General features: G+C 37.9%; 2 protein-coding genes across 5 annotated transcripts; one reads left to right on the top strand and one right to left on the bottom strand.

Moving 5' to 3' along the window:
* The first annotated feature begins 460 nt into the window (after positions 1 to 460).
* LOC143548043 (uncharacterized) lies at positions 461 to 3914 on the top strand. Of its 4 annotated transcripts, none has more exons than XM_077039315.1 (2): positions 461 to 739; positions 2363 to 3914. In XM_077039315.1, the coding sequence occupies exon 2, from the start codon at positions 2363 to 2365 to the stop codon at positions 3725 to 3727; it is 1365 nt and encodes a 454-aa protein (XP_076895430.1). In that variant the 5' UTR covers positions 461 to 739; the 3' UTR covers positions 3728 to 3914. The 4 variants fall into 4 exon arrangements, with proteins under 4 accessions (XP_076895430.1, XP_076895431.1, XP_076895427.1 ...); XM_077039316.1 differs by having other exon boundaries at positions 461 to 764; XM_077039312.1 differs by having other exon boundaries at positions 462 to 739; positions 2317 to 3914.
* A 3600-nt stretch (positions 3915 to 7514) lies between these two features.
* LOC143548044 (protein EMSY-LIKE 3-like) lies at positions 7515 to 10497 on the bottom strand. Its single transcript, XM_077039317.1, has 10 exons — positions 10164 to 10497; positions 9484 to 9695; positions 9291 to 9400; positions 8974 to 9208; positions 8664 to 8879; positions 8517 to 8585; positions 8196 to 8441; positions 8046 to 8114; positions 7903 to 7966; positions 7515 to 7760 (listed from the first exon to the last, which is right to left on the bottom strand). The coding sequence occupies exons 1-10, from the start codon at positions 10189 to 10191 to the stop codon at positions 7723 to 7725; spliced, it is 1287 nt and encodes a 428-aa protein (XP_076895432.1). The 5' UTR covers positions 10192 to 10497; the 3' UTR covers positions 7515 to 7722.
* Positions 10498 to 21405: the final 10908 nt, after the last annotated feature.

The raw sequence follows: 21405 nt of genomic DNA, 5'->3' as shown, positions 1-21405 counted from the left end.
AAATGGCAAATCTCAAGTCAAAACACGTAACCAAATTATTAGAGATCTCCCATTGTTAATGATGACATGACACAAATATAAGGATATGCGATGCTTTAGTGACATCCGGTGGTCAAAGTAGAGGAACGTGAGAGAGCGAAGGTTCAAGCGTATATATCATCTTAAATGATATTCACGCGATCACAGCCAATACGATATTCACACGATCACAACCAATAATAAGTTAAAAATCATAACAAAGATTTGGCCTTTGGGTGGTTAACCTAATCCCAAAAGGGGAATCCACTAATAATATCAAAATCACATATAAAAACCATAATCAATAATAATACCAAAAAAGGATAATCATATCATCAAAAATATCATAATCATAACTAATAAGTCATAAATAGTAAATTAATCAAAACAAAATATTCCAAAAACTAAATTACTTTCAACACATTCACCATACAAAGGTCACGATATATTCACGTGTACGGTCCCTTTAAGAAAGAAATATAAAACGATACGTCGACGTGTCATGGCCCTCGTTTCCTGAACCACAAATAATAATATTATTATTTACTTCATTTCCACTAGTGCCGCTTCAAAAGTGCGCCAAGGCATGTGCTTTATCCTCTCTAATCGTCGTAACGCCGCCGTGATCGCCGTCGCGTCCGTCATACATTCTGCCGTCACCGCCGTGATGTACATTAACCCCATGGTTTGACTCTCCAATTCCGACAGATCTGTTCGTACGGTATCATTTCAAACAAACTAATTGGGTTAGGGTTTACATTTACAATTCGATTAATTTTTTCAAATTTTCGTATACTCTATTTAGTTTCACAAATTAACATATGGGTTTTGTTAATCGGATGCTAAAAGTTTTGATTTTTGCAGTTTTCGCTTTTATTTGTGTTTAGGGCTTACATTTGCAATTCGATTAATTTTTTCAATTTTTTATATACCCTTTTCAATTTCACAAATTATTCACAAATTGGCATCTGGGTTTTGTTAATTGGATGTTAAAAGTTTTTATTTTTGCAGTTTTCGTCTTTATTTGTGTTTAGGGTTTTTACATTTACAATTCGATGAATTTATTTATTTAATATTTTGTATACCCTTTTCGATTTCAGAAATAATTCACAAATTAGTATCTGGGTTTTGTTAATCGGATGCTAAAAGCTTTGATTTTTGCAATTTTTGCCTTTATTTGTGTTTATAGGGTTTACATTTACAATTCGATGAGTTTATTCAATTTTTTGTATACCCCCTTTTTAGGTTTACAAATTATTCACAAATTGGCATCTGGGTTTTGTTAATCGGATGTTAAAAGATTTGATTTTTGCAATTTTCGCTTTTATTTGTGTTTAGGGCTTTTACATTTACAATTCGATGAATTTATTCAATTTTTCGTAGTTTCATAAATTATTCACAAATTGGCATCTGGGTTTTGTTAATCGGAGTCGGAGGTTAAAAGTTTTTATTTTTGCAATTTTTGTTTAGGGCTTACATTTACAATTCGATGAATTTATTCAGTTTTTCGTATACCCTTTTCAATTTTGTAAATTATTCACGAATTAACATGTTGGTTTTGCTATAATCTGATGGTAAAAGTTTTGATTTTTGCAATTTTTGCCTTTATTTGTATTAAGGGTTTACATTTACAATTTGGTAAATTTGTTCAATTGTTCGTATACCCTTGTCAATTTTTTAAATTATTCGCAAATTAACATCTGGTTTTGTTAATAGGATGTTAAAAGTTTTGATATTTGCATTTTTTTTGCCTTTATTTGTGTTTAGGGACTTGGGGTTTGCATTTACAATTTGATGAGTTTATTCAGTTCTCTTTTCAATTTCGCAAATTATTCGCAAATTAATGTCTGGGATTCTGGGTTTTGTGTATCGGTTGTTGGATGAGTATCATTACAAAACTCTTAGTTTGCTTAAGAATCTTAAGTAACTCTTGATAACTAACGTTTTTTATTAATTTTGTATGCTAATATTATTTGAGTGTAGTTTTATCACTTTTTAGATTTATATTTACGATTAAAATTATGAAACTTAGTTTTTATCTATATATACACATTTAAATTTGTTATTAACATAAAGTTTACACATGTGTAAACTTGTGATTTATATATGTTATCAATTTTTATTAGTATGATAAAACTAGTCTGAAATTATGTTAATATATAAAAAAAATTAAAAAAATGTTTGGTGGTTATGAGTTTTTAAAGGTTCTTAAACTTTTTTTGAGTTCTAAAAGGATACCAACCCATCAATTGTTAAAAGTTTTGATTTTTGCAATTTTCGTCTTTATTTGTGTTATAGGTGGACTAAGTTAGTGAAATTTAAAGTTGGTGATCCGTGAAATTAGATGGCTGATGATATGAACGATGATATGGTTATGGATCTTGATTTGAATCAAGAGCCGTTAGTGGAACCTGCACCGTCAGTTCCAGCGTTTAGCCATGGTAGAATTGAGGACCGACTTCGGCAGCTTGAAGCGGTCACGGCTAGGGCTAGACAACGCCAGCGGTGGAGGCAGGCTCGGAACAATCCGGAATTGAGTTACATGAGGGTAATTGAAACAGATACTGGTGCAAGAAATCAGAATCAAGGGAATAATAGTAGTAGTAGTAATAATAATAATAATAATAATAATAATAATAATAATAATAATAATAATGATGATGATGGTGATGATGATGATAATGTTGTTAGGGTTACCGTTCAGGAAGGTGTTGAAGAAAGGGGGAGGAACAGTAAGAGGGATATTAGTCAGTTGGCTAAAGCGTTGGAGATGGATTTGGATTCCGAAAAGAAAGATGATAATGGAGGTGGTGAAGATGATGAGAGTGGTGGTTTCTTTGACTGTAATATATGCTTGGAGATGGCTCGGGATCCTATTTTGACTTGCTGTGGTCACTTGTTCTGCTGGTGTTGTTTTTACCAGTTGTCGTATGTGGATTCAAGTGCAAAAGAATGCCCTGTTTGCAAAGGCGAGGTGACAGATTCGAGTATTACACCGATTTATGGAAACGGTAAGAATCAACCTGTTTTGAAGTTAGAATCTGGTTTAAAAATACCACCGAGACCTCGAGCCCGTAGGGTAGAAAGCATTAGGCAGCAAAGGGTAGTTAGGGGAATTTCTCATATTCCTGTTTCAGAAGCACTTAGAAGGATTAGAATTGGAATTGGTGCAATTGGTGAGAGCCCTGTTTTTCAAGGGTTTAACAGCGTGGGTCCCACTTCTGAATCCGATCCCGCATTGGTACAGAACTCAGAGGCGGGCGGTAGCGGTGAGCGCCGCTTTCACCGTCGCCAGGTTTCAAGAGTGATATCTGAAAGTGCTGCTTCACTTTCTTCCATTTCGTTCGCGTTAAACAACGCAGAAAGGTTGGTCGAAGATCTCGAAACTTATATTAATGACAGTATTTTAAGAAGAGCGGAGGCACACGTTCTTCCAAGTACCCAAGAACTGAATGCTTTACTTACTGAAAGTCAACCCGAGCCTCAGAATGCAGAGATGAATCATTCGTTACCGGATTCAAGTTCTTTGCAAAGATCAGTGGCTGTTGTGCATTTGGATGATATATCAACGGATGGATCTGTGGAGATTGATTTGACTATATCACAGTCGCACCCGTCTTCTTCTTCTAGAAGAGCTGGTGGTGGTTCGAGGGGTTTGGGCTTAGAAGGTGGAACGTCTCGGGAACTCAGGAGGAGACGACTGAGGTGATGTTTATGAACATAAAGTATTTACATTTAGCGCCGTGTTTTCGTCATTACATTGATTTTTCATAGTGAACATGTTTTAGATAATGTCTCGAGTGTTATCAATTTCTGTCATTCATTACATGTAATGGTTTTAATATTTGGAAACTGTAACACCTGATTTGTTACTTTAATGTACTTTGTTTCTTATATATGGTGCCGGTGTCATCACTGCTCATGTTTTACATTAGATCATTCCCAACCCATCCTCTAAAATTATGTAAAGTGAGTTTGTAAATTATAGGGTGGGATTTTGAGTGGTTGTGAGGAGGGGTGTTCAAAAAAAATCCGTATCCGAAAATTCGGACATCCGAATCTCGGATACAATCTTTTTTATTATTTTAATTATTTAATATATATATAAACATATATGTTATTAAAACCCTAAATCCATCCTCATAACTTGACGCCGCTATCATGAGAACAACCCTGAGGACTTGCTTGGCGGACGACCTACTTGCCGGACGTTGCTCTTGCCTCTTGCCAGTGGGATGGTGGTAGTCCGATGGTTATTTCCCGGGCTATCTCCAGTCCTTGAATCTATAATTGAGACTTGAATCGTCGCTCCATCACCTCTCCTTGAATCTGTGATTCAACTTAAATAGCTGGTGCTATCTCCTTGCAAGGATTTTACCAGATTTGTTTGATACTTAAAAGTTAGATTAGTTTTTGGATCCTATTAAGGTTATTTATGTCTATGATTCAGATTTCTTGAATGTATTTGTTGTGGATTCTTTTTTTCCTTTTTTTTTAAAGATTTTTGGATATCCGTTTCAATATTCGAAATTTCAGATAGTGAAATCCACTTCCAAAATGTTCAGATATCCGAATTTGAACAGCCCTAGTTATGAGTGTAAATTATAGAATAATGAGATAAAATGTTGCGAGTTTTTGTAAATTTGGAAAAACAAAGTTTGTCCTAAATATTATTTAATTGGTCAGTAGAGAAAAATATGGGTCGTGCTCGTCATCCCTTGTGCCTTCGCCGCCGTGATGTACATTAACCCCATGGTTTGACTCTCCATTTCCGACAGATCTGTTTGTACGGTATCATTTCAAACAAATTAATTAGGTTAGGGTTTACATTTACAATTCGATTAATTTCTTCAATCTTTCGTATGCCCTTTTCGATTTCACAAATTATTTTACAAATTAACATCTGGGTTTTGTTAATTGGATGTTAAAAAGTTTTGATTTTTGTTATTTTCGCCTTTATTTGTGTTTAGGGTTTACATTTATATTTCGATAAGTTTATTCAATTATCTGTATACTCTTTTCAATTTCACAGATGATTCACGAATTAGCATCTGGGTTTTGTTGATCGGATGCTAAAAGCTTTGATTTTTGCCTTTATTTGTGTTTAGGGTTTACATTTACAATTCGATGAATTTATTCGATTTTTCGTATACCCTTTTCGATTATACAAATTGGCATCTGGGTTTTGTTAATCGGATGTTAAAAGCTTTGTTTTTTTGCAATTTTCGCTTTTATTTGTGTTTAGGGTTTACATTTACAATTCGATGAATTTATTTAATTTTTCGTATACCCTTTTCAATTTCATAAATCATTCATTCACAAATTAACATCTGGGTTTTGTTAATTGGAGGTTAAAAGTTTTGATTTTTGCAGTTTTTGCCTTTAATTGTGTTATAGGTGGAATAAGTTAGTGAAATTCAAAGTTGGGGATCTGTGAAATTAGATGGCTGATGATATGGTTAAGAATTTTGATTTGAATCAAGAGCCGTTAGTCGAACCCGCACCGTCAGTTCCAGCAGAAGCATTAGGCAGCATTTCTCATATTCCTGTTGCAGAAGCACTTAGAAGGATTCGAATTGGAATTGGTGCGATTGGTGAGAGCCCTGTTTTTCAAGGGTTTAACAGTGTGGGTCCCGCTGCTGAAACCGATCCCGCATTTGTACCGAACTCAGAGGCGGGTGGTAGTGGTGGTGGTAGCGGTGAACGCCCGCTTTCACCGTCGCCCGTTTTCAGGGGTGATATCTGAATGTGATGCTTCCCTTTCTTCCATTTCGTTTGCGTTAAACAGCGCAGAAAGGTTGGTCGAAGATCTTGAAACTTATATTAATGACAGTATTTTAAGAAGAGCGGAGGCGTAGGTTCTTCCGTGTACCCAAGAACTGAATGCTTTACTTACTGAAAGTCAACCCGAGCCTCAGAATGCAGAGATGAATCATTCGTTACCAGATTCAAGTTCTTCGCAAAGATCAGTGGATGTTGTGCATTTGGATGATATATCAACGGATGGATCTGTGGAGATTGATTTATCTATATCACAGTCGCACCCGCCGTCTTCTTAAAGAACTGGTGGTGGTTCGAGGGGTTTGGGCTTGGAAGGTGGAACGTCTCGGGAACTCAGGAGGAGACGACTGAGGTGATGTTGATGAGCAAAAAGTATTTACATTTAGCGCTGTGTTTCGCCATGTCCATAGATATTTACACCATACAAAAATAAGCCACATGTTTGATTCTTCATTAAGAGTGGCACTTATGTAACATCTATTTATCATTCTCTTCGTATGGTGAGTGAAACCACATATAGAACAACTTAAGAGTCCAACTTTTTACGTACATTATGTGGCATATATACATGTGGTTTGTAAACACTTTCAAGCAACATCATGGGACGATAAACATTTTAAAATATAACTCTCATTTGGATTTAGGTTATAAAACAACAATTATTACATTGTGTTAAATAACTATGCCCATTGACCCATTTATTTCACGTAATCACATGTCGCCCTTGTGGTATCTTCAATCACCTACTATCGGTATGTGATGTGATCACATACCGCACTTGTGACCATTTACTTGACCGTATGTTGCCCTTGTTGTCCGCTATTTATTTGATCACATGATACCCTTATCATCTAATCACATACCGGCTTGCTGCCCTTGTGATCATTTACTTTATTATTTAAGCACGAAAACTTGTGTGCTCCTGATCATGAGGATCCATGTTGTCTTAATTTATTAATTAACCATGATTTATTTTATTATTTAAGCAAGAAAATCCGTCTTTGTGGTCCCATTATTCACCCGTATGATTTATGCATCCAACCGGGCATCGTACAACCATTATGGTCATTTATTACTTGTGTGATTATCCTCCCATTCATGTACCGTCCTTTTTATTATATACAATCTAAATTACCAATGTGGGTTTGGTTAATCTCTAAAACCGAACTGAACCAACTCATGCACACACTTGTCATCCGGTTTTCAACATGTAACACCTTAAACGTATATAAGGTGCATAAATGATATAAATCACAAAACAGGTTTATTAAAACATGTATCATTCATATGTACAAAATTATATTGTGATAAAGCGTTTTCTGAGGGAACACAAGAGACCCTCGTTCGATACTCGTCCACCTATTACAATCGTAATATTCACAACTAGGACGCCTCAGTTAACATTGCAACCCACTCAGTGTACTTAGTTTTCTAATCCATTTTAGTCGCGCCCTTTATTAACCCATACCTATAATAAACACATGTTTCATCACTCTCTTCTTTAAGGATAACCATGTCGAAAAATTTTACCATATCGATTCTATTCTAAACATCCCACTAACTTTGGGTTAAAATGTTTTACCACTTGTTGACGGTGATTCAGATTAACAAGAAAAGCTCCACAATTAGTACTGGTACTACCGCTATGTACTAATTTGACCATGTTTATAGCCGTCCGCATCGCATATAAGTATATAACTAGTGAGCTCCGAAGATGATACAAAAAAAACTGCATATGAATTTATATAAAGCATGAACATGACAATTTACCCAAAATACTAATTCCTGCTACATATAATAACTAAGGGGTAACAAATGCATGCATGCATTTAACACTAGCAACCAACACTATAAAATAAACATCTCTCTATGTCACCTTTTGCCATCTCATTAACAGTTGGTATTTCACTACTTGTAACTTAACTATTCTCGGTCCATTGGCCGTCCACGCATACCTTCATCTGTGAAATCACCCAACAAAAACATCGACTTTAAATCGGTTCAAATTCTCAAACACAACCCACTTCCATTCAATATTCAACAATCCAATGAACCCCAAAGTAGTACGGTTTATAAAACCATATTAGAGTTAAAGGAGTGTACCACTTTCACCATCAGATAAATCTGCAAGCCTTGCAATCGCATCAGCAAGTGCTTGTTCATGTTCCTGCATTACATCCATCATTAATGAGCCACGCGTTTATTCAAAATATAAAAAATCTAACCAAAAAGCGATTCGGGCCAACCTTGAGGATTTTTCTAGCTTTTTCTATTTCAAGAGGATCCGGATGAGTAGATCCAAACACCCTCTCCACCTGCGCATGTTCGTTAACAATACAAAATCAGATACCACACAAAATAACAAGATTTAATATCCTGAATGAATATTTATTTACCTCGGTTATTAGAGTATCAGTGTTAAATAGTTGAAGTTCATCCAAACCCTTCTTTCCTATACCATTTTGTGACGGAGGGAACCCCTTTCGAGTTTGACCCTTGGTCAACCCTCTACCTCTCCCGACACCTGGACCACCATTTTGTCCAATGGGCCGGCCCATTCCATGACCCGGCCCACCATAGCCCGTTTTATTAGGAATCCCAGGATCGTCACTTTCCACCCATTGTATATCATCTGGAGATATCTACACCAACAACACACATTTTTTAAAAATAGAAAAAAATAATAATATCAGAAAAAAAGATTTATTTACACTTACCTCTGCAAGATTGACCCATTCCCATGTCTCGTTTGCTGTATACATGTCGTATACCAGTGCATGCCGATCCTGAATAATATAAAAGATTTTCAGGAAAAAAATTCAGGGTTGGATGCAGGACCGTAACTTGTTAAGAAATTATATTACCTCAACAGGATTGTAATCTGTAATTGTGGCTTCATAGAAATTGTTATCATCAGGCCACCTGGTTCTCACTTTTCTACCTATTAACTGTGAGAATGATGACGTTTCAGCAGCTTCATTTGCATGTGGGCCAGAAGTCACACGGTTTCCAAACTGGGCTCGGCCCGTTGGGCCTGATGGAGGATGCTGGGCTTTTATGGAAGACAATTCACCCATCATCTGACACAGTAAAAAAAATGTAAATTTAAAAATAATAATAATAACAAAACAATATAAGAAACGACGCTAAAAAGATATTTTAAAAAAAGCTTACAGATTTCTTGTTTTTTCCCTTGGATGCAGTGACGGGTGCTCTTCTAGCAGATGAAGAGGTCGGTAAAGGAACATGTTGTGGTGCAGGTGGCCCACCAAACGATTGAGAGTGTCCAGACGGGATTATCTTCTGCTTCTTGCGGTTTCCCGAGACAGATGGGCTCGGTAATGGATCGTGCACTGCTTGACCAGGGTTGACCATCCCGGGTTGAAGCCCACTGGACTGCCTCCACTCCCTGTTATTGTCATATCACAACATTTACATATATCAGAAAAACAATTTCCTTAAATTATAATAATAACAAAGCATGTTATCACCTTATTCTCCGGATAACATCATCCGAGTTTACTTTAAGCAAAAGTTCTCTGTGTTCTTCATTCGACAATCTCAGTTCTTTCCTGAGTTCAGTTATCAAACCTTCCTTTTCCTGAAAAAACACATTTTAATGAGCATCAAACAGAAACATGATTAATATACATAAAATCTATGCATTATAATGACAAACTATACCCAAGTAATTGCATCTGCTTGGGCTTTGAATGCGCGTAAAACCGAAATGTATGCTTCTTGCTCAAGAAGATGAATCCGGGCCTCCATATCAGTATCCCCATACATCCTAGGATATTGTACCGAACCCATAACTGCAGGTCTTCCATTAGCTGCCACGGGCCCACCTCTCGGGATTCTGGTTTGATGGGGCGGTGGAAGATCATCATCGGTTCCTGCAATTAATCCAAATAATTAACATAAACTCCTCATACATTCTAAAGACCTTACTTGACTTCTAATTCATATACATTCATAGCCGCCATTTGAATGCACTAAACACTAGCAACCACCTAACTGTTAGTTGTCTCTCAACAGTCCAATTTACAAGAAAAAAATAAATTATATAAAATAGCAACTTTCTCCAGTATCCCAACACATTCATATACAATTGTAATACACACCATAAAAGCAAAAAAATGTAAACACCGCAGCACATTCAAAACAAAAAAAGATTAAAACTTTAACCAAAAAAACCTTCTTTTAGGTCAATCCCACACACAAGACTGAATCAAATTCAAGTTTTTCAGCATGAAATTAATAAAATGACACAAAACTAACAAAACCACAATGCTGGCAAAAACAATCAAATTAACCAAGAAAAATTAACAAAATAATTAATACCCAGATGGTAAATAGCTCACCGCTGCTATCATAAGGTTCGTAGTCCATAGCCAGCTTGCAAGATTATCAACCCACCAAATTAACCGCGAAAAAAAACCCTGATTTCGCGAAAAGATTCGAATAAACGCGAATTGACGAAAACCCAACTGAAGATCAGCGTGGATTGGCGTGTGCGATGTGTAATTGGCGTTGAACGTGAAGCAAATTGATTGATTGGAGGCTTGAAGGTGATGATTACGGGCGAATTAGGGTTTGATTTTGGGAGTTTTGAAGAGAGTGATGATGAGAGGCGCGGATTTGAAAGAGATCTATTAAACGGGGGGGAATTGGTTTCTTGTTTTTGGTTAATTTTTGGGTTTGGGTTCCGGTCTTCTTTTGGGGTTTTGACTTTTTTTTAGATTCGAGTCAGGACTCGGGGGCGTTGGTTTTTGCGGGTTTTGATGGGTTCAAAGTGGGTGGGTGAGTTGTCAACAGGTGGTTAGATGCTTGCGGGGTTCTTAAGAGGAATGTCACGTACCCACTGATAATTCAGTTGTGTTTTTATTTGTTGATAATAGTTTATACTTGTAATGTGATCGATTGTTCTTTTAACGGTTTCTTAAGTTAACTTTGACAAATAAGTGTTTATGTTTGTCTCTGACTTTCATTTATAACGTATAAACAATTATTAACATTTTGACTGTGATAAAGATTAGTCAATTGTTCATTAACGGCAGACGAAGTTCTTTTTTCATTAGGGTGAAATTGTTTTTGTAAGCGAAAGTACAAGTTAGAAGTTGCATTCATTGTATTGTATTAAGAAATATTATCGAACAAAGGTTACGCTTGAATTGTTAAAAGTCAATTTCTCGTTTAGATAGTATATGTTGCTATAGTTTTGACATTTATTATTTTACTCGGGTTTATATCATATAAGGTTTTTCTCATTTAATGTCAAGAAGTATTCTTTAACTTAACGTAATACATAAAAATCTTTAAATTTATTTAAAATACATAAAGCTATGAAAACAAACGTTGAATAGCAACATAATCATTGCATAAATTTATTTTTTCTAACGACTAACAAAATCATTTTATATAAAAACAAACTCTATTTATTCACTCTAAGGGGGGACGGGGCATCACGTGATGGATCACCCATCACGCGTGGTGACCATCTCCACACCGCCGCCGCCCCCTTGTCACGCGGAAAAGAGGTGATTTGTGTGGTGGCCATCACGCTTGATGAATGGTGGTTTCCAAGAAAAAAGGACAGTTGGGAGAGCCGTTGGTTCAATCTGTCGCTCAAAATCTCAAATCAATGGAACTCGTTTTTCCGTTGAGAATTTTTCAACGAACTGACGAGGTCTTCATCGCTGATTAGAGCACCGTTTGAAGCAAGGTTTATGCCAATCGATTCATCTTTACACTCCGAAGAAAAGCCCTATGCTTTCATTTGCATACGCTAATCAAGAAGATCGAATTTTTAGTTTGAAATTCTAGGGATTGTTGTCACACCCCGACCAAAGGCGGCGGAACATGCCGGGGTGCAACGATTGCTCATAAGCGCATGACACTATTTAAAGCGACAATATTTAACAAACTCATTTCATTTCACATCATCGAAAATGTCACATAACCAAATATTCATAACTCAAATACAACAAAATATAGCAAATCAAATATTGTTCAGTTTTGCTAATATCCTAACGGTATTTGTGACGTTTTTTTCACCGAACTCCATAGTCAACCTAGATGCAAACCTGTAACATTTCATAAAATAAAGTTTATCAACACAAAGGTTGGTGAGCAATTCATAAGTTTGAACAATAGATATATAGTATGAAAAACCACAAAACTAGTATACAAAACCATAAATAATAGCTATAAACTTGGATAAATAGTTATCGCTAACAAGTTAGCGACACCCAACTATAAGGGGTTGCCAAATAGTTTAGGATTTTATAGTTATCGTTAATTGCATTACGTTAACGACACCTTGCCATGAGGGGTTGCCAAATAGTCTAGGATTTATAGTTCCACCATCCAAAAGCGATAAACACATAGTCAAATAAGAATAGAACACCAAATCGAGCAATTATTCAAGTAAGGTATACAACAACGTTTGTGGTTTAAGACCCAAGTATAAAACATTTAGTTTAGATAAGTTGAAATGTCACCCCCAAAATAAAAGATAGAAAACGGGGTATGAAGTTACTCACATTCAAGTAATAAACTTGAAAGATTGATTATTTGGAGATTTGCCGGAACGACGAGTTTAACGTATGAAGCCTAAATAAAAGAAAGTCTTGGATTTAGAAAGGTTGTCTTGAAGATCTTTAAATAAAATAATTGTTGCAAAAACTAATCAATTAAAGTTCAAGGTTTAAAATGTAACTATTTAAGAATTTATAATAATAACCCTTTTAAAAAATGTAAGTTTGCTCAAAACCGGGTTAAAGTATCTAACCTTAATATTTACTTAACCAATGTTAAGTAATAAGGTGGGGAAAATGCTATAATGCAAGTTCCATTAGGCTAAAGATACTAAAACGGGTTTTTAACGAGTGTTCGGGTTGTCGGTTCGGGTATTGACAAATGGTCAAACCCAAAGTCAACTTTCCAAAATATTAATTGTTATGAGATAACTCATTAAAACATACTAACACTTAACCAAGTATGTAGATCTATTGTTTAGAACTAACAACGCACGTTAAGCGAGTGTTCAGTTTTGTCGGTCCAAGCTATGTTATGAGATCAAGTTGGATCCAACTATTCCAAGTACTTAAGAAAATAATTAAAATCAGTTTGTAAACTTTTTTTTTAAAGAAATATACAAGTCTTGATAACTAAAAACACACTTGTGTGTCTTAAGCGAGTAAAAGTCGGTATAGTTCGGTCTCCATCTCACAAATAGTTCATAGATGGTTTCTACATGCCCAAATATCATAGAACTTGTAAATTGGTTTATAAATGAAGAAGACTTAAATTTTACAACAAAAAAAGTTAACTACAAGTCATTTAAGCAAAAGTTTCGGTTTAGTTCGGTTTCCATCTCCCAACGAGTTCATAGATGGATTCCATATGCTTAATATCAAAGAACTTGTAAAAATGATTTTTGAAACTCAAATCTAGCAATAAACATGTTTAAACAACTATTTTAACAAAACTAGTAAACAAAAGTTCGGTTTCCGGTTTGGACTAGTTTCGGTTAAACTGAGGTTAATCTTATACAAACCCACACCATGGAACTTGTAAATAAGATGAACAAACTAAAGGGTTAGAAGTTAGTCATAAGTGATATGTATAATAAGTTATGTGTGTGTAAATATATATCAAGAACACGAAGTCCTCCATGAAGCCTTGCCTTATGACATTCGAAACTTAACCAACCAAAGTCGGTGAAGTAACAAATAAAGGAAACAAGGGGTGTGTATTATATATATGTTGTACCACCATATTCAAGAGTTAGTAATGTTAGATGAACAAGTTAGAATGAAAGACTATAGTTAGTTTGACTTGAGAAGTCAAAACTTCAAGAATACATAAGAAATAACAACCTTGAATCTATGGAGTTTGAGAGAGTTTTTGGAGATGTAGCAAGAGTAAAATGAAGAAGATGGGTGTGTATATATAGGGAAGGAGTGAAGGGTTGGGTATAAAGATTCTTTTATGGTTTGCATAAAAATGGGTATGTTTAAATGGTCAAACAATGCATAATATAAAAAAATATATTTTATATATTTTAAATGACAAGATCCAATATTTTATATATTTGAAATGTTCGGGTTACAAACGGGTCGGGTTTACATAACAAAAGTGACCCGAAATTGACGAATGTCACAGTATTCCCTACTTTAGGAAATTTCGTCCCGAAATTAAGATGAAGACGACGATGCAAACAAATGTGGATACTTCTCTTTCATTGTGTCTTCTCGTTCCCAAGTAAACTCCGCGCCACGCAGTGATTCCCAACGAACTTTTACTAACCGAATAAGACTACGCTTGGTTTTCTTCTCGTTGCGATCCATAATCTCAACTGGTCGTTCAACCATAATCATAGACTCATCAACATGAACTTCATCGAGGGGTATATGAAGATTACCCTCGGCTAGGCACTTTTTGAGATTCGAAACATGAAATGTCGGATGAACACCGGCAAGTTCTTGCGGTAGTTCAAGTCGATACGCTACTTTCCCAACACGCTCAAGAATTTTAAAAGGACCAACGAAACAAGGAGCTAGTTTACCCTTCTTTCCAAAACGGACTACCCCCTTCCAATGAGATACTTTTAGAAGGACAAGATCGTCAACATTAAATTCGATCGGTTTTCGCCGTTTGTCGACGTAACTCTTTTGACGATTTCTAGCGGTTAGGAGATTTTTACGGATTTGATCAATGACGTCGGTGGCTTCTTGGACCATTTCGGGTCCCGTGATTTGAGCTTCACCGATTTCGTTCCAACAAATCGGGGAACGACATTTACGACCGTAAAGAGCTTGAAAAGGAGCCACATCAATGCTAGAGTGGTAGCTATTGTTGTAGGAGAACTCGATGAACGGAAGATGAGAATCCCAATTCTCACCGAAATCAAGAACACATGCTCGTAGCATATCCTCGAGTGTTTGGATTGTACGTTCGGATTGACCGTCCGTTTGAGGATGATAAGCGGTGTTAAGATCGAGACGTGTTCCCAAAGCTTCTTGAAGTGAACGCCAAAAATGAGAGGTAAAACGGGCATCGCGGTCGGAGATGATAGACAATGGCAAACCGTGTCGGCACACGATTTCCCGAACATAGATTTGAGCAAGCTGCTCGACAGAATACTTCTCGCGGATCGGAATGAAATGAGCAGATTTGGTTAATCGATCGATGATCACCCAAATGCTATCGTTGCCTTTTTGGGTTTTGGGTAATTTGGTGATAAACTCCATAGCAATGTCTTCCCATTTCCAAACGGGAATCGGTGGTTGCTCGAGTAGACCAAAAGGTCTTTGATGTTCGGCTTTGACTTTCGAGCAAGTAAGACATTTAGATACAAACAACGCTACGTCCTTTTTCATACCCGGCCAGCAAAAGGTAGCACGAAGATCGAAGTACATCTTATCCGCACCGGGATGAACGAAATAGTGCGAATTATAAGCTTCGTCGAGAATACAAGTACGAAGGTCATCGCGATCGGGAACCCACAAATGATTGAGAAAATACAAAAGACCATCGGGTTTGGTTTCGAGTTGAAGTTCGGCTCCACATGACATTTCGTCATACATGTTACCTTCTTCAACGGAGGTGCGTTGAGCTTGAAAGATACGAATTTGAAGATCGGTTTGAACAATGACGCTTAGAAGCAGAACGGATTTAACATTAACCTTTCGACTTAGGGCGTCGGCGACAACATTCGCTTTACCGGGGTGGTAGCGAATCTCGCAGTCGTAATCACTAAGTAATTCGGCCCATCGTAGTTGTCTCATGTTGAGATCTTTTTGGTCAAAAATGTGTTGAAGGCTTTTATGATCGGTAAAAACCACACATTTTGTTCCATAAAGGTAATGTCTCCATATTTTGAGAGCGAAAACGACGGCACCAAGTTCGAGATCGTGAGTCGTATAGTTCTTCTCGTTGACCTTAAGTTGCCTTGATGCGTATGCAATGACTTGACCTCGTTGCATGAGAACACAACCAAGTCCTTGATGGGATGCATCACAAAATACAACAAAATCGTCGTTTCCATCGGGAAGAGTTAGAATAGGAGCATTGCAAAGCATGTCCTTGAGAGTACAAAAGGCTTCCTCTTGCTTCGAACCCCAATCGAAGGGTTGTCCCTTATGGGTGAGAGAGGTAAGAGGCAAAGAGATCTTGGAAAATTCCGAATGAAACGCCGATAATATCCGGCCAAACCGAGGAAGGATCGAATTTCCGTGGGAGTCGTTGGAGTTTTCCAATCCTTAACAGTCTCAATTTTAGCGGGATTAACATGAATACCTTTGTCGTTTACGATATGTCCCAAAAATTGAACTTCCTCGAGCCAAAATTCACATTTGGAGAATTTGGCATAGAGTTGTTCGTTTCTAAGGAGCTCGAGAATGGAACGCAAATGATGTTCATGTTCGGCTTTGGATTTAGAGAAGATAAGGATGTCATCAATAAAAACAATAACGAATTTATCAAGGAATGGTTTACAAACGCGGTTCATGAGGTCCATAAACACCGCGGGTGCATTTGTTAACCCGAAGGGCATAACCAAAAATTCGAAATGTCCATATCGAGTACGGAAAGCGGTTTTTGGAATGTCTTCTTCGCGAACACGCAATTGATGATAACCCGATCGAAGATCATTTTTGGAGAAACAAGTTGCGCCTTGAAGTTGGTCGAATAAGTCGTCGATACGTGGCAATGGATAACGATTTTTAATAGTAAGTTTGTTGAGTTCTCGATAATCGATGCACATACGAAACGAACCATCCTTCTTTTTCACGAAGAGAACAGGAGCGCCCCAAGGAGAAGAGCTTGGACGAATGAAGCCTTTATCGGAAAGTTCTTCGAGTTGGTTTGATAGTTCTTGCATTTCCGACGGGGCTAGACGATAAGGAGCCTTGGCCACGGGCATCGCGCCGGGCACAAGATCAATTTGGAATTCAATCGGACGAACGGGAGGAAGACCGGTAACATCATCGGGAAAGACATCAAGGAAATCACGAACAATAGGAATATCTTGGATCTTCCTTTCCTTTTTGTCTTTTGTCACCGAGAGAGCTAAAAACGGAACGTACTTTTGGCGTAAGTACTTTTGCGATTGAGCACACGACATGAGATTTAGCCTTCGAGACGTTGTGTTTCCAAAGACCTTAAGAACCTTGCCGTTGACAAGCGGAATGCGAATGAATTTATCAAAACAAACGACTTCGGCACGGTGCAAAGACAACCAATCCATGCCTACTATGACATCGAAGCTACCCATTTGCATCGGGATGAGATCGATGGAGAATTTATGCTTAGAAAGAATAAGAGAGCAATCGCGGACGACGGAATTGATGGTAATAGAATTTCCATTGGCGACTTCAACAGAGAACGGTCGGGAAAGCTTAGTTCGAGGCGTCGCAAGTTTCGACTCAAATTTCAAAGAAATAAAACTTCTATCTGCACCGATATCAAATAAAATTGAAGCCAAATGATAGTTCACCAAAAACATACCGTTCACAACATCGTTTGCCACTTGAGCTTGATTTGCATTCATCATAAACGCCCGCCCTTGATTACCATGGTTGACTTGATGTGCTTGTTGTGGAGGTGGAGGTGGTGCTTGGATTGTTTGGATGGGTTGGATGAGTGGTGCATTGAGTGTGGGAATTTGGGGTTAGTAAGTTTGAACTTGGTAAGCTTGTGTTTGGTAGTACGGTATGGTTACGGTTTGAGCATGGTTGGCAAAAGCTAAACGTGGGCAATTTTGGCGGAAATGGTTGGGATCACCACAATTAAAGCAAGCTCGGGGTTGTTGGGGTTGGTTTGATGGGTATGGTGCATAGCGGTTTTGGGCATTTTGGGGAAAGTTTCTTGGTTGGGTTGGTGGGTTAGGTTGGTTGGGTTGGTTTCGTTGGGTGGATCGACATGTGTTGGAGAAGTGACCAAATCGGTTACAAATTGTACAATGGCGACACGGCGAGTTCGTTGGGTGGTGAAGTTGGAAAGTGTTACATAGTGGGGAGTTACCAATATAAGGTTTTCGGTTTTGGGGAAAAGTTTGGGCTTGTGGTGGTTGAGGTTGGGTGACGGCAAAGTTTCGGTAATTAGTCTTGGGTTTCTTGTTGTTGTTGTTGTTGTGTCGGGAGGAGTTTGAGTAGTTTATAGCTTGTGGTGCGGGTTCAATCTTGGCTTGGGGAGCGGGCTCGGTTTTGGCTTTCTCGATTGTTTTCTTGAGGGTTAGGGTACCCTCCTTCACGTGATTTTCCGATAGCCAACCGGCTAACATGATGGCTTCCTCAAGGTTCGCGGGTTTGCTACTCATGACTGAGTCCCGGATTTTCATCGGTAAACCCCCAATATATTTGTCAATTTCACGTTCGGTTGGGGTGACCAAGTGAGGTACAAGAACGCTTAGCTCGTGGAAACGGAGCGAGTAAGCGGCGTTATCACCACCTTCTTGTTTTAGGTCCCAAAATTCTACCTCAAGCTTTTGGAGCTCGTGTTTAGGACAAAATTTCTTCTTCATCAGCGCCTTGAGCTCGGCCCATGGAAGAGCCATGGCCACATCCGTACCTTGGAGGTGCATGACACTACCCCACCATGTTAGGGCGGTTCCCCTAAACATGCTTGAAGCGAAGTTTGTCTTTTTCGCTTCGGGGCATTCGCTGTGTAAAAACACATTCTCCACAGATTCGAACCACTGCAACAACGTAGTCGCACAGTTGGTTCCATAGAATTCGGACGGGTTGGCACTAGTAAATTGTTTAAGCAGGTAGGATGCGGGTTTGGGCTCAATAGGTGCAACAACGGGTGCGGGTTGGTTTGCTTGTATTTGGGTTATTAGTTCGGGAATCACAGCGGCCATTTGCTTGGCGATGATGGCGGCCATACGTCGAGTGGAGTTCTTGCGCGGTTGGCGTCTTAGCGGAGGCATGCTAAAAAATTATAAAGAAAATGGGATAAGTTTTTGGGTAAAAAGGAAATGAATATAAAGGTGTAAAAATAAAATAAGATTTCGATTTTTGATTTGTGAATCCTAGAGTTAGTATGGAGAAGATGTTAGTGTTAGATAAAATATAAAACTTTGTTTATAAATAACAAAACCGAAAACAATAGTAAATGGCTTTTTTTTTTTGATAATTTAAAGCTTAAAATTTTGAGATTTTGAGATTTATAGAGTTGGAAAAATCGTGCATGAACCACCATGACTTGATATTCTAACACTAAAAAGTTTTATAAAACAACATATTGGAGTCTAAACATGTGTACGAACCACCGAAACTTTTTCATGTTTTCGACTCAAATAATGATAATAACAAAATAAATCGAGATACAACGTCATGTCAAAACACTAGTCCACGAAATCACCGTAGTTCTATTGTTTTAACACCGAAAATTAGGATGGCGACCGGAACGCTCGCATTCGACTACTTAAAGCATTGACATTTATAACATGATTTATGGCCTAGAAAACGAGCATTATAACTCAACCATCCCAGGTAAGTAAATCACCTTCGATTCTTGGAATCTTTTTGTCAAATGGTCATTTTATAATTTCTCTTTTCCTATGATGGCTACAAACCCGAAATAAACGCAACCTTTAAGGGATTTGAAACAACGGGATCCAAGTTAATCTTGTAATCCATAAAACACAATGAAAATCTACTTTCTGCATTTTAAGGTAAGGATACCTTGGAAATACTATGAAAGTGTGTGTATGTGATCATTTAGGATATTGGTGAATTTTAAACAAGTTAATAAATAAACATGCGATATGAACAATTAGATAGAGTAAACACGTATGAACACACGTATAGGACCCTAAGCATAACAATTCTAGGTCGTTACGTCTAATGTAACATCCCGAAAATCCCAAAATAATATTAATTATATTACTTAATAATAGAGGAAAAGTTACTCGGGTTATCAGGAATTAAATAAAAGAATAGAGGTTGGTATGGGTCGGGCTAGTGTCGGGTAATGGACGTGGGTTATGGACTAGGATTAATAGAGATGGGTTAAATGAGAATGGGCCTTAGGTCCATGGGATTTCAGGGGTATAAATATCCCCTAAACCCAAAATATCTTTCATTTTCACCAAACTCCCTAACACTCCAAAAACACACACTAACTTCGCCGCCGGACCGAAGGCAGATCCGGGCAGATCCAGCAGACCCGAGTGAGAGAGAGAACGATTAGTGGTGATAAGCAAGTAAACGAGATCCAAACAAGCCCAAAAAGGTATGATTCTTGATCTTTGAGGTTTAAAGATCCAAGCTTTTTAGTGTATAAGCGACCAAAAATGGTCGGGAAGCGTAGTGGGTGATATTGAACCTATGGATATTTATACAAGGTTAAGGTAGTAATAGGTGTCTTCGGATACGGGAAGTAATATATGAGAATAAATTGTATGATACCTGATTAACTAGAACTCACTCAGCATAGCTGACTTTTAGTATGCACGCAGGTGAGCTGATTATAGAGTTAGCATGAGGATGACACACGGCATGGATTGAACGGCTGGCATCTGAAGAAAGAAGTAAAAATGTTTTGAATACAAAGTTTTGTGTTATGGTATCAAAGCAAAGATTTAATGTTTTGTAACAAATGATTGATGTTTTATATTCCGCGAAAAGTTTTAATAAACTCTGATTTGAAGGACTGTGTTTATGAGTAAATCCGACGTTAAAGTAGGGCTACCGGGTTCGGGGCCTTACAAGTTGGTATCAGAGCATAAGTTCGAGAGATTTAAGCATCCTACATGCTTAGACTCGAACAGAGAATGTGATTTAAGTAAGAAAAGAAAGAAGATGCCAGTTCAAGAATGCCATGTGTCGCTCAAGCAAAAAAAAAAATCAGTAAAGGTAAGGTGTATGATTAAATGATATATGTTAATGAGAAAGAAAAGATACGTGAACAATAAGGATAGAAGTAATTGATTGTTTGATTTGACTAACTGCTTAAGTAGAACCAGCACAAATAGACTCATAAAGGGAAGCGAATAGGACACGGAAAGCAACGTGATCAGCTAGTCACAGCTGGCCACTGTTATTACCTGTTAGCCTTGCTATCCTTGTACTAAATAGTTCCTTGAGTGATGATGTTTGTGTTGTCCCTTTAAGAATACTGATGGCTGGAGCTGGAGAAGTTGTGGGAACTGGGGGTCGCACTGGACGTCGTGGCAGGCCTCGTCTTGTCCGGCAACCCTCGGTAGAAGAAGCTTCCCACACCGAAGATGAAGGGAGCGCCGCTGGAGGAGACCAGAACAACAACGAAGAAGTTCAACTTAGCCCTGCAGTTCAAGCAGCCATTGTTCAAGCTGTAGTTGCTGCTGTGAAGAACCTGAATCCCGAAGGATCTGCTGGAAGCCGTGAACGAACCGTTGAAGGGGCAGGTGGTAATAATAGAAAGGATGACGAGAGGGAAAGGGGTGACTCGAGTGAGGTAAAGTCTGTGAAAGATGATGATAGGAAGAGGGGCCGAGGCGGTTGCAACTATAAGTCCTTCAAAGGTTGTGACCCGCCTAAGCTGACTGGTTTAGGAGATGCAATCGCTACTCTTCAGTGGATAACCGCCATGGATAAGGTTATCCGCATTAGCGAG

Source organism: Bidens hawaiensis, unplaced genomic scaffold (assembly GCF_021521415.1).
Source record: "Bidens hawaiensis isolate Kalapana, Puna unplaced genomic scaffold, B.hawaiensis_p1.1 tig00014901_1, whole genome shotgun sequence".
Classification (NCBI taxonomy): Eukaryota; Viridiplantae; Streptophyta; class Magnoliopsida; order Asterales; family Asteraceae; genus Bidens; species Bidens hawaiensis.
Note: the sequence above shows the minus strand (reverse complement) of the source record. Positions and strands in the feature narration are given on the sequence as shown.

Excerpts from the sequence above, each read along its gene's own strand:
- LOC143548043 (XM_077039315.1), top strand. The coding sequence starts at position 2,363 with ATGGCTGATGATATGAACGATGATATGGTTATGGATCTTGATTTGAAT.
- LOC143548044 (XM_077039317.1), bottom strand. The coding sequence starts at position 10,191 with ATGGACTACGAACCTTATGATAGCAGCG. Across the intron at positions 8,586-8,663 it reads CAGATTACAATCCTGTTGAG|GATCGGCATGCACTGGTATA; the intron begins GTAATATAATTT and ends TATATTATTCAG. Across the intron at positions 7,761-7,902 it reads TTTATCTGATGGTGAAAGTG|ATGAAGGTATGCGTGGACGG; the intron begins GTACACTCCTTT and ends GTGATTTCACAG.